Source organism: Neomonachus schauinslandi, chromosome 6 (assembly GCF_002201575.2).
Source record: "Neomonachus schauinslandi chromosome 6, ASM220157v2, whole genome shotgun sequence".
Classification (NCBI taxonomy): domain Eukaryota; kingdom Metazoa; phylum Chordata; class Mammalia; order Carnivora; family Phocidae; genus Neomonachus; species Neomonachus schauinslandi.
The window spans coordinates 116,325,384-116,338,072 of NC_058408.1; the positions used below are offsets into that span (position 1 = coordinate 116,325,384).

Genomic DNA, 12,689 nt, shown 5'->3' on the forward strand with positions numbered 1-12,689 from the left:
AGAGCGGACTGATTTTGTTTCCTCTCGGCGACACAGCACTCTATTTTAGAGTCGCAGTTTTACAGGTGAGAAAACTGAGGCTTGGCTACTAAGTAATAGCGTTGGCTTGGGATGGCATTCGCTCCTTCTGCAAAGACTGGTCTCCCTCCCTTAGGCGGAGCCTGCGGGGCCACAGCGCAGCGAGCCCCGGGCCGGTGGCCACCTCCAGGTTCTAGACTCCAGAGACGCGACGCTCTTAGCTACCTCGGGCCTCGCCGGCACACATCGACTTGTTTATCATTGGTCCTCATTCAGGTCCCGCCCCTGGACTCCATCTGTCCACCTGCTAAGTGGGCACGATAACTAGCCTTTAGCCCAGGCTCACCGCGCGGCTGGGTTCCCTCGCTGCAAGTCGAGCCTGACCGGAGCAGGGGGCCCCGCGCAACCGGAGAAGGTCAGAGGCCGGAGCGCACCGCAGCCGCCGGAGCGCACCGCAGCCTCCGGAGCACCCCGGGCGCGGAGGGGACGGGAGGGGACAGGAGGGGCGGCCGTGTGGGAGGGGGACGCGCGCCCGAGCCCCCCGCCGCCGCCGGGCTGCCGCTCCAGGACCGCCCCTCGCCGCGCGCCCCGCCCCGCCCCGCCCCGCTCTCGCCTCTAAAGTGCCAGGCGCGCGCCTCCCGCCGCCGCACTTTCACTCTCCGCCACCGCGTGCGCTCCGCGTCCCTCCTGAGTCCGCCAGCCGCCCGCCGGTGCCATGAATGCCAAGGTCGTCGTCGTGCTGGCCATCGTGCTGGTTGCGCTGTGCCTCAGCGACGGTGAGTGCGCTCGGCAGCGGAGGCGTGGACGCCGGGCTCCGTGCGGGGCCGCGGCTCCTCTGCCCGCGCTGTCCCGAGCGAACCCAGTTCGCGCCGCTTCGCACAGGGGAGGTCGAGGCAGCCCCCTTCGCGGGGCGCGCTCCCTCGGGGTGCGGCGCTGGAAGCCCCAAGCGTAGCAGCCACCACCCGCGCTGAAGCTTCGCGCTCCGCACCGGGGCTCGGGTCCGGGACGGTGGGCGGCCGCCAGACTCGAGCGGCAGGCAGCACAGGGTCGGGCAGGATCCCTGGCCAGGAGCGCTCCAGGAGCGCCGGGGAGTAGAGCGGAGCCGAGAGCCGCGGGCCCCCGGGGGATGGCGCGCCCACCGTCCCCCAGCCCGCGCCCCCCAGCGCGCGGCTCGGTTTCTCCGCGCGAACGGACTCCGAGGCCCCGCTGCGCCGGGTGCGGGAGATGCGTGTGCGAGAGAGCGCTTCGCCAAAGCCTGTCTCGCATCGCGACGCGCGCGTGGCGGCGGCGCGGTCGGGGGCTGCTGCGTGGCGTCCCCTCCGGGCGAGGCTGGCCCTCTCTCCGCACCCACCCTATAGAGGCTTCGCGGGCGAGCCAAACCGAGCAGCTGTCGGGTCTGCGCCCCCCCGCCCGGCCGCGCTTCTGCACAGCTCCGCGGGCCGCAGCGCCGCGGAGAACCCGGGCGCGCGTCCAGCCTGCTTCCCGGCCTCTTCCCGGGGCCACCGAAGAGAGGCCCAGGGGCCGCCAGGGTCGCTCATGCCCCTCCGCGGTCGCCCAAACACACCTGCAGGCTGGCGCCTTTGTCACTGGCCAAGCCATCGCTCTTACCTCAGAAGGAGCGCTGCCGCAGAGTTCAATCGCCAAGGCCTTAGGCCACTGGGAGAGGTGGTGTCCTGTTTCACTGCGAGAGGGAGAGCGCTTTTTTTTTCTTTTGAAGCTTGAGAGAAACCTCGCCGACCTGTCACAGGACACCACTGCTGCAAACCAAAATAAACTGTTGTCTTTAAACACACAAAACAAGCCATGTTCGCCAGGCCACGCTGTCCTTTCTTGGCTGCGAAGTTGCCAACAAATCCTGCGAAGGGCTGAAGGACACTCGGAGTGCTCTTGGGGCAGCCACGGTCCAAGCAGGGCCTGAGTCCCCACAGCCCTAGGCTGGGTTCCAGCCGCCGACCCTCCTCTGCATCCTGGCAGGCGGTGGACTGGAAGCCAGTGTGGGTAAGGTGACCATGCATGTGTCTGGGCCAGGCAGCAGGGCCAGGACTACCAGGTGCTCACCGCTGACTGCCTGGGGAGTGTTTTTTAAAAGTGTAGCAACTGAAGGGGCACCTGGGTGGCTTCTTGGTTGAGCGTCTCAGGTTTTGATCTCAGGGTTGTGAGTTCGAGACCGAAGTGTGTGTGTCTGTGTGTGGGGGGGGGGGGGATGTAGCAAGTTGCTTGGCAGAGCTGCAGAGGGACTGGATGGAAGGCAATTTGGATTTTACTGCCTAGCCGAAAAAGTATGCGAAGCTGAGTCTCCACGCTGACCCCCTAGGTCATGGGAGACACTCTGGTTTGAGCATTAACAATTCAGTGTCTGGTGAGAGTGGAGTGGTCATCATGCACCTCTCTAGGGAGATGGTGCTGCCGCCCCTTCCCTGGGGAGCTGCAGAAAGTATGGGAATGTGGGGACCCACCCAGGTCATTGAATCCTAGGCATAGTTGACCAAGAAGGAGCACAAAGGGAGTAACGGTCTCATTAACAGACTCATCCTGATCCTGGGAAGGGTTGGTTGCTTGCCTCTTTGAGTTGCCCTCTTGGTAGCCAAGTGGCCAGGACAGGGTCCTGGGCTCGAGGCCGGTCTGCTTCTCCTTGCATTCATAGGCTGGAATGTACTTTTTGACCTTCTGGAGCCTGTGTGTCCATACTGAGTTTCAGAGCTGCCCTTGGAGACACCCTTGTTCAGGGTCAGGATCAGGCTGCTGCCCTCCCTCCACTGGCTGACCTCAGCCAAGCAGCGGGGCCCCTGGATGCCCTGGGCTTTCAGGGGTTAAATCCAGGGTGGGCTCCATTCTGAGGCCAGGTTGGAGAGACTGGCCAGGGCTCCTGTTCCTGCGTTAGAGTGGAAGGTTCTCTTGGAACTGCTCTTGAACAGAGCCAAGTTCACCAGCTCCCAACCCGGTAACATCTAGGCCAATCAGAGTCACCTCCAAACCAGCTGGGAAAGTTAGTAATATTGACAAAAAGCTGGAGGAGAGGACACAGATGGACACAGCAATGCGTCCTCTTGGTAAGAGCCCTTGGTGCTCTGTCACTTTAAAAAACCTGTTGAAAGTCCCCACTTGCCAGTCAGGCAACTGGGTCCTGGGAGCAGGAATAAGAATTGCCTTTGAAGGAAATGGATAATCCCAGGGGGCAGAGGGGGAAAAGAAGAGAAAAGAAAGCCTGTGTTTTGAGCTCAGAATCAGCTCTGATTTCTGGCCTGATCACCACTATTGGCTTAGCGGAGCCAGACTAGCTTGCTGACCCCCGACCCGGGAGAGCAGCAGCCCCCACCGGCTGAAGCACTCGCCCTGTGTACCTTTCAGCTTGCTGAGACCCTTCCTGTGTCACCGCCCAAGCCCGATTCTCCAGTCCCTGCTCAGCTCAGGAGGACCCAGGAGAATTCCAGGGAGACTGGAGGCGGGACACTCAGAGGGGAGACTTTTGGCTTCTGCTTTTCCTTTACCCTGACCACCCAGCCCCCAGCCCCCAGCCCTGGGGTCCCTTTCCCAGGCCATCTGGTTACAGGGCGGTAAGGGCAGGGCAGTAGGAGCTTCCCCTGCAGGGACTGGGTGCCCTGGCTGAAGGCCAGCCCAGCAGAGACTTTCTGGAGTCAGGTATACAGCGAAGGCTGCTCCGGGTGCTCTCCAGTACCCTGAGTCTGAGCACCCTGAAGCCAGGCTTTCTCCTTACCGGTTTTTAGGGAACCACGTTTGATCCTAAGGGGCCAGGTGGTCTGCTTTTTCCCTGACTTGGTGGCTAAATAGGCTGCTGTTTGCAGACCCTGCCATCTCTCAACTGAATGCAGCCTTTAGGAAAATGAAGTCCCTTACTCACAAGGTTTCCTGCAGCTTCCCCAGCTCTCTCGCCCCAAAGTGCAGAACTTCAGGACCAGCAGGAGGCCTCTGGGAGCTCTGTAAACAGGCAGACTTTTTTTTTTTTTAATCTCTGGACTGAATATTCTCAGACATACATTTAATCCCTGATGAAAGGATCCACAAATTCAAATAATTTGGGGTATTAAGAAGGGCTTGGATAAAATCTGCCCAAAAGAAAAAAAAAACCCACAAAGATCCCAGCCCCCCAAGGCTTGCAAGTCTAGACTTAGAGGGTGAGTGGTGGGTTCCGCAGGAGCCCTTCGCTTATTTAAACTAATGAGTGTCAATTATGGCATTTTGCAAATTGGTGAATTGGCAAACAAAGAGGTAATATAACCCAGGAGGCTGTAGCATCTCTGCACAATGAAAGCCACATTTGACTCCAGCCCTGATAATCTCCCTGCCTTCAGGGGAGTGCTGGGGAGAAGGTGGGCCCTAGGCCTGCCCTCCAAGGACTCCCAGGTAGGAAGCCTGCCAGGATTCTTTTGTGGTTGCCTGGGCTTAAGGTGAATGTGAGGGGAGAGGATTGAAGGAGGGGGAAGGGGGAAGGGGGGAGGGGGCAGCATTCCCCTGGGGAACTACAGTGGCTCCTGGGACAAGGGAGAGCCTGGAGCCTCCTGCTTCCCCCTCCTCCTTCCCTGAGTAAGGAGGGCTTTCTTAGTTGGCCCTGGAGGAGTTTATTTTGCAGAGATTAACTGGGAACCCCAGTACCTTGGACTGAAACAATTCTCTCCTGGGATTAGTATATTTTATCTTAAAATGCCTGAGCGAGGGGCCGTTTCTTTTAATTCCCCAGTCTCCTAGGGTCCAGCTCTCTACAGCTCCATTTGCCCTCTGGCCCTGTGGAAGCTGGGCCTACCCCCAGAGCTCACTGTGCTGCCCAAGAGCTCTTAGCAAGGATGCCCCCGTGACTCGTCCCATGGCTCTTGATCCTAAACATCATTCCACCACCTTAACCCTCAGCCATGGACCCATACACACATGTATCCCCAAGGTCCAGCAGGATCATAACAAACTGCCCTGTTTCCACTACCTCTTCTAGGGAAACCGGTCAGCCTGAGCTACAGATGTCCTTGCCGATTCTTCGAGAGCCACATTGCCAGAGCCAACGTCAAGCATCTCAAAATCCTCAACACTCCGAACTGTGCCCTTCAGATCGTGTAAGTCTGAACATCATTTTCAGGAGTGTTGCATCTTAGTGGGTATAGTAGCCCCTAACGCAAAACTTGTAAAAGCTAGAGAATTGACCCATGCTGAGCGGCCAGCCTTGAAGTTGGCATAATTAGAGGCAGCTGTGATTACCAGGAGGCCTTTGCGTAAGCTACCAGGCAGCAGTTTCAAAAGACACTCTTCCCTTGGCGCCCTGCTGTGCTCCTGGTTCTTGCCTCCCTTTTTTTTTTTCTTTCCCAAATTTCCTCCTTTAGCATAGTAGATGACAGTACAGTGGGATGCCTCCAGACCAGAGAAGCAAGGAGTTTCTGCTGAAGTCCCATAAATTAGACAGCTCTCTGCCGATCACGGTGGTCTGTCCTGCCAGGTTCCAGCTTTCAGTGTTCTAAATCCATCCTCATCACATAGCGGAATCTCACAAGACCCCAGTTCAGGTTAAGTGGTCTTTAACCGTTGGGTAAAACTCAAACTTTTCAGCTCACTTAACTGCTTTTTCTCAAACACAACACATGAATTTTTGTTCTTGCTGGTGTTGATGGCAACTGCTGATGTTTGATGTCATTTGTGTGGGAAAGGAGACAAATGAAAATTACACCTAGAGAACACATGAAAACCTCTCGCCCGGGGTGCAGGAGGCTGGGTGAGGTTCAGCAAGAGAGCCTCGCACAGCTGCTCATTGCTTGGCCCCCGTGAGCTCGAATGCACCGTGCTTGCACCCAGAGAGTATGGTCACGTGTCTAGACGCAGGGGTGCTGAGGCTCAGGGTCTCTTATGAGGAGCTCACCTCCTGAGAAGTTCCAGTGCTGAGAATGGGGTGGGAACACAGCAGTGGGAAGGCAGGCTGCAACTTCCTGAAGCCTTTGCACACCAACACCAACTATTTTAAGTTCGATTTTGTCTTCTTTTTGCCAGCCTTAGCTGTCTTGAATGTGTTTGTCATTTAAAGGGTGTTTTAGGCCACTGGAAGATGAATGTTTTCTCACTGACTTTGCTTACAATAAAATACTCTCTCTCCTTTGAGAAGTATTTTATCAGATACTGAATTTAGCTCCATAGACCTGCTCTGCAGTTCAGATTACGCCGGTGCACATGCTAAGAATGCACCTTGAAGTGAAAGAAGCCGGATATAATTTGCAGGTCTGGGCAGACACAGAATCACACCCTTCCTCTGCGCATGTCAGTCACTTCACAGGCAGGCTACATGATTCCCCTGGGTGTCCCCAAGCCACTATGCTGGCCTGAGTTGTCCTCACACACCCATGAGTGGCTGGGCAGGGGAGTCCTCAGGCTGCTTGAGGTTACTGGTACCCAGGGCTTGATGGAGGGGGACCCGGAGATAAGTCCAGTCTGCCCCCAGGAGGTGTCGGGTGAGGAGGTGTGAGTGGAGCTGAGTAGCGGGAGGAAAGTGCCCTGTGATTTTTTAAAAAACAAATGCAACCATGGAGCATTCAGTGAACCTGTAAAATCTCTCTGGAAATCACTTTCTGGCAAATTACCTGCACTGTCCCTCCCCCACTGTCCTGTCACCCCCCCACCCACAGTGTCCCTCCCTCACTGTCCTGTCACCCTCCCCCGCACTGTCCCTCCTTCACTATCCTGTCACCTCCCACCCACATTGTCCCTCCCCCACTGTCCTGTCACCCTCCCCCGCACTGTCCCTCCCTCACTGTCCTGTCACCCTCCCCCACACTGTCCCTCCCTCACTGTCCTGTCACCCCCCACCCACACCGTCCCTCCCTCACTGTCCTGTCACCCCCACCCGCACTGTCCCTCCCTCACACCCTGTGGCCTCTCTTCCCCAGACTATTGCAGTACCTCTTTTCAAATCTCCTACTTCCAGGCTCACTCTTAAGTCTGTCTCCCATGTACTTTCAAGATGATCTATCCAAATAAAAATCTGCCTTTGTCCCTCTCCAGCGTAAGTACCCATAATCTTGCAGAGAAAGTCCCACTCTTTTGCCCTAACATCTGGCCACCTGCCTCTCGGGCAGCCCATCTTCCTGCACATCCTCCGTGCACTTACCCCCTTTGATGCCCTTGCTCTTGCTTTTCCCTCCCCCCTTATTCCACTTGCCCAGCTCCTCCGCATCCTTCAAAGGCCAACTCAGATGTTCCCTGGCGTGCGCTGTCCCCGGACTCCACTGTGAAGACACGTTCCACCTTCCCTTATCTCTGCGGTATGACTTGGCCCACTGCTAGGGACGTGTTTCCCCACCTTGAGTTCCTCCTGACCCTGAGCCTGCCATGTGGGGCCCTGGTGCTCGTGAGGGCCCTGACGTGGGTGTCTGATGAGCCAGGGTCCAGATCACGACAACGCCTCCTTCCATTCAGCGGCACACTGTGGTCTCTTCTCTTTTGGCAGGGCAAGGCTGAAGAACAACAATAGACAAGTGTGCATTGACCCGAAATTGAAGTGGATTCAGGAATACCTGGAGAAAGCTTTAAACAAGTAAGCACAACAGCCAAAAAGGACTTTCCACTAGATCCACTTGAGGAAAGCTAACATCGTATGGCAGATGGAGGGGCGAGGTGTGGGGGAGGATGGCCTGGATGGGGAGGACCAGGTGTGCCTTGGGGGGGGGTAGTGCACTGACCTGGGAACGGGCTTGAGGTTTGCCCAGCATGTAGACATCCGCATTTATAGTGTCTGGTACGATCCTGCAGCTTTTATTCCCTGTGCCCCAGACCCTTGTGCATTGGCTGTTTTATAGCTGGGGTTTTTCTAAGAAATCATGTTGTCGCAACAGCATTTCCCACTGTCAGCTCTCTCCCGATCATCGCAATCCTCATCATTCCCATTATCTTTTTTTTAAATCAGTGATTACTTCAAGATCTGTATTTGGTTTGCTTTGGAACTTTTCTTCCTTGCCCCCGGGGCATCTGGGCACAGTCAGGTGATGGCCAAGCATGGAGCTCAGAAAAGTCTCCTTCCTCCAGACTCAGCAGGCTTGGAGGAAGGCTATGGGTGGCCTCCGCAAGGAGTGCCCCTCCGGGAATGACACCCCCCCAGGTGACTCAGATACTGGCCAGTGCTAGGCAGCGGCCGCCGCCCCCACCTCCTCTCTCCAGCTCAGGGGTTGGATCTTTAGGCTCCACGTAGAAGCTACTGTCACTGGGGACTGTGCTCAGAGACCCCCTCCCGGCCATTCCCAGGCCTCTCCGTGCCACATGAATAGCACGCTTTCCTCTTGCTTCTGCTTCTCATTTCTGTACATGCTCCGTGGGGAGGAGGGTGATTGCCAGAGCACTGCCCTGCAGCCCCCTCCTCCCTTTGCCCTCCCCTCCTGCTCAGGCCCTCTGTGAGAATCTTCTCTGGCCTTCTCCAGAATGGGGCTGGCCCTCTGCTGGGGTGGGGGGACGGGGGTGGAAGATCATGTCTCCGCCTTCCCTCGAAAGGCCGGTCTTTGCAGAATCAAATGCAATTTTCCATCTGAGAACTTGTTTTGAAGAATTCGGTTTCTGTGATTGCCTCTGAGGCTTATATAGGCCACGGAGGCTCTAGAAACTCTGAGGTCTCTGAAATCAGAAGTGAACAAAATAAATGAATAAATGAGCGTCTTGCCACGAACCCCTCCTCCTGAAACCACAGCAGGGTTTCAGTTTCCAATCAGAAACGTTGGCAAGGTGACATTTCCATGCATAAATGTGATCCACAGATGGGCCTGGTGGTATTTGTAACTTTTTGCAAGGCATTTTTTTATATATTTTTTGTGCACATTTTTTTTATGTTTCTTTAGAAAACAAATGTATTTCAGAATATATTTATAGTCGAACAATTCATATATTTGAAGTGGAGCCATATGAATGTCAGTAGGTTACATTTCTCTATTATCTTGAACTACTGGCAATTTGTAAAGAAATATATATGATCTATAAATGTGATTACAGCTTTTTAATGTTAGCCACAGTGTATTTTTTCACTTGTACTAAAATTGTATCAAATGTGACATTATATGCACTAGCAATAAAATGCTAATTGTTTCATGGTATCAACCTCCTACTGTACGTGGGAATTTATTTACCGGAAGTAAAATCTATCAGCTGTTAGACATGGGGCTCAGATACATTTGTCGAGTTGATGAAGGTAAGGTGGCCTGCCAGTCAGGTGCCTTAGATCCCTCCTGCCAACTTCGCTTGTGAGCGTGGGCCTTGCTCAGGAGCAGATTAGAGCTGCCACTCAAGTTTTTGTGCCTTTTTTTTGTTAACCCAATGGAAACAGCAGTGCTAGTTTTCTGAAGAATAATATTTGACTCACTAATTCCTCTTCTCCTTCCTCCTCTTCCTTGGTTCTCCTAACATCCCCACGTAATCTCCAGAGACTCAACTCTCATAATATCCAGCTTTCACATTTACCCATGTAAAAATCCCCTAATCCCAGGCCATGGTTAATAGCAAGCTTTCATGGGAACAGGTGGCCTTACCCCATAAATCATTAAATACCATTCAGCTTGAATCATTTTAATGTGACAATCATGAGCCAGTTGCTCTAATCAAATTCTGCTAACCAGCTCTCTCCCTTGCTCTCCAGAACAATCCCAGTCATTCCCAAGGGGTGTCCCCAGGCATCCAGAAAGGAGAAGGTGGGATCAGGCCCGCCTTCTTTCTCCTCTCCTGGATGGCCGCCTGAATGCAACGCATGATTCGATTTGAAATGGAGGTATTTTTTTGTAGCTACAGCAGAGTTCAGCTCTGCGCTGAGAAGGAAGGAAGCCAGAGGAGGTGGGATTGAGGTGAGTTAGAAGGCCAAGTCCAGCCTGGCCCAGAGCGTGACTTCACACCCTTTCAGATGTGAATGCCCTTCAGGGTGGGAAGCCTCAGGCGATAGCTGGAGCCAGGGCCAGGCTGATACCTTGGCCCATGGCTGTAACCAGTTCCCAGATGTTCTGGAAGGCCAGCTAACATTTTTCATTGAATTGGGGAAAATGTCTGATTTATTTTAATGAAGTACTGATGGACGGTGCTTTGCCCAGGGGCCTCCAGGCCTAAGACTGAAGACAAAGTTAAACAGACACCCAGGGCAGTGTTAAAAAATTGTGCAGACTGAAACAGACCCCTGTGTATTTCAAGATCATTAATGGTTCTACTAATTTTATCTAAGGGGGCGCAGAGAAGAAAAAATGGGGAAAAGAGAAAAGATAGGAAAAAAGAAGCGACAGAAGAAGAGAAAGGCTGCTCAGAAAAGGAAAAACTAGTTATCTGCCACTTCGAGATGGACCGCAGTGCACGCTGCTCTTGTCTCCCCCGGCGCTTTGTAAATTTGCTCTAACCCTCCTCCAGGGCAGACCCCCCCCCCCCGCCCCGCCTTCTGCGCAGGGGCTCAGACCTCCGTGGAGGAGTAGCGTTCCCGTGGCCACACAGGCTCCTGTATTTATGTGCATTTTCAGGCCCTTCCTGGTCTGCTAAGTTATGAAGAAAGTAGTTGTGCAGAGACTGGGGCTGCGGTCTGGGACGAGGAGACTCTGCTCGGGGCTCTGGAGTGGCCCAGGTCTCGCCAGCCTTGCCCTGGGCTGCCTCGCACCCTGCCCTCCACTCCCTCTCTCAGAAGGGCTCCGGAGCCCGCCCGGCCCCACACCCTCACGATCTGCCTTCCTGCTGAGGCCAGGTGTGGCTGCCCAGCTGCACAGAGCCATCGCTAGCCCAGCAGTGGGAGCCTCGGCCAGCAAGGGACATGCGCCTCCTGCCCTCCCCTTGACTGCTGCTGGTGCTGCCCGTCACTGCCTCCGTGGGGCAGCTGTGGCCATGCCTTTTGCAGGTGCTAACTGACTCTTTTTTCCCAAGTGCCTGCTGCCTGGCCCTCCACCCCTCTGCGGCCTGGGGTGGGACTTGTCCAGCAGCCCCTCACTAGGCCCGAGGCTGTGAGAGCCGCTTTACCTCTGAGCAGGGGTGGTTTCTGCACACCCGGTGGGGAAAGTAGGTGGGAGTTCCACATTCCCAGGGAGCAGCTGTGGAAAATACTTCTCAGGGAGCCTCTGGGCTGGGCAGTTCACTTTATAGATTCTTTAAACGGGTCCCCGACATGGAGGAACTGTGTGAAGGGCCTATCACCACCCACCTTCTGCCGGGAGAGGCTCTGTGACCCTGTGCGATTAGGTTCCAGGACACAGCTGCCTCAGTCCTCACTCATGGGAAATATCTGCTTAAAGTGAACATGGTGTTCTAGAAAGTTCTAGAACTTTCCTCATACCACCCACAGATTTATGTCTTAAGATTTCTTGCCTAGTCTCTCTAATTTGGATCAGAAGGAGGGCGATCACGTGGGAGAGCAAGGCCCTGATTTCAGTAGTACTTTGAAAGAGGACACCTCGCATATCTGGACTGTTCTCCCCATCCTCCTGTCCCTCATAAACACTCACCCTGCACCCCAGGCCCTTGGTCATAATTCAGTATGTGGACCCAGAAAGATGAAGTGGTTGGAGGACAGAACAGGTGGAATCAGGAGAAGAAAATCCAAGGTCCCCGCCTGTCAGACTCCCCTGGCGCACTGGTCCCTCGTGCTTTAGTGCCCTCCTCCGTGACGGCAGCCTAGAGCTCTGGGGGCATTCCTTTTCTCCACTAGAGAAGTGTCCTGCTAGGGTGCTGCAGCCAAAGACCTTTTAGTCCCCATCGCCCTCCCTTTTATCCGGCTGACTCGCAGCCTGCGCCCCTCTCACCAGCCCTGGGCTTAGCAGGCCTGCTCCTGGGCGTGCAGAAGGCACCCTCCCCGCCTCGGAAGGCACTGGGCTGTTTGCTGATCTGCCCAGGGCTGCAGTCTTCTGTGGAAGCCAGCAGCAGGCCTGGTCTGGGGGACCTTGGCTGGGGTAGTCCTCCTCTTACAAAGGCACCCCAGAGCTGGTCAGACATGTGGCCCCACGCTCTCCATTCTTCCTGCAGCAGGATCAGCACATCTCTGTGCCTAGAGAGGGGTGGCAGGTCCATCCTGGACACCATGGAGGGCTGCTCGCCATCTAGCCATGGGGGGTCAAGCTATGGCTGCCCTGAGGTGACAGACTGCTTTCTGCAGTGCTCAGGACAGCAGAGCCTCCCACTCCTGCTGGGGGAGCTGGGGCTGCGGGGACTCAGACAGTTGGCCCAAGGTTAAGAAAAGCAAACAAGCTCAGTCCTGTGGCCCTCACTGTATCTGACAAGCCAGCGTGGTGCCCTGGAAGAGTGGAGAGCCGGCCTCCATTCTGTTGTGGGTTGAAACTAGGCAGCACTCACGCAGCTGGGCCAAGTGAATGGCACTGGGTTCCGGCGCTGCCTGGGGCCACCCCCGCCGTGCTGGCCAAGAGACCCTGGGGCCAGTCGGGAGGGCAGGGGTCCATGGAGGTGGTTGATGGTGCCAAAGCCTCGGAGGAGCAGGCAGCCTCCTCCGGGCTCGGGGTGAGACGGGGCCACGCTCGGGCGGGGGGCTGACAGCCCTCCATGGGTGCTGGGCCCTGGCGGGGCGCCCCGCCTGCCCTATCGTGTGAGCACTGTGCCATGCTGTCTGTCCATGTGCTCTTGTTCATCTGCTGTGCCCCGTGCTGCCCGCGCCCATCTGTCTTCTCCACTTCCCACCTTCCACCCATCCCTCCGCTTCAGCCCCCCCCCCCCCCCCCCCCCCCCCCCCCCCCCCCCCCCCC

General features: G+C 55.8%; 1 protein-coding gene across 2 annotated transcripts in view; it reads left to right on the forward strand.

Annotated features, from left to right (window-relative positions):
- Positions 1–661: 661 nt before the first annotated feature.
- The window catches only part of CXCL12 (C-X-C motif chemokine ligand 12), a 14,586-nt gene continuing 2,558 nt past the window's right edge, over positions 662–12,689 (forward strand). Inside the window, exons 1-4 of one of the 2 annotated variants that reach the window (XM_021700245.2) lie at positions 662–794; positions 4,961–5,078; positions 7,451–7,537; positions 10,187–10,442. In XM_021700245.2, the coding sequence (XP_021555920.1) occupies positions 734–794; positions 4,961–5,078; positions 7,451–7,537; positions 10,187–10,280 (360 nt within the window). In that variant the 5' untranslated portion in view covers positions 662–733 and the 3' untranslated portion in view covers positions 10,281–10,442. Of the gene's footprint in view, positions 795–4,960; positions 5,079–7,450; positions 7,538–10,186; positions 10,443–12,689 lie in introns of those variants that run through there. The other variant, XM_021700246.2, reaches the window with a different exon arrangement.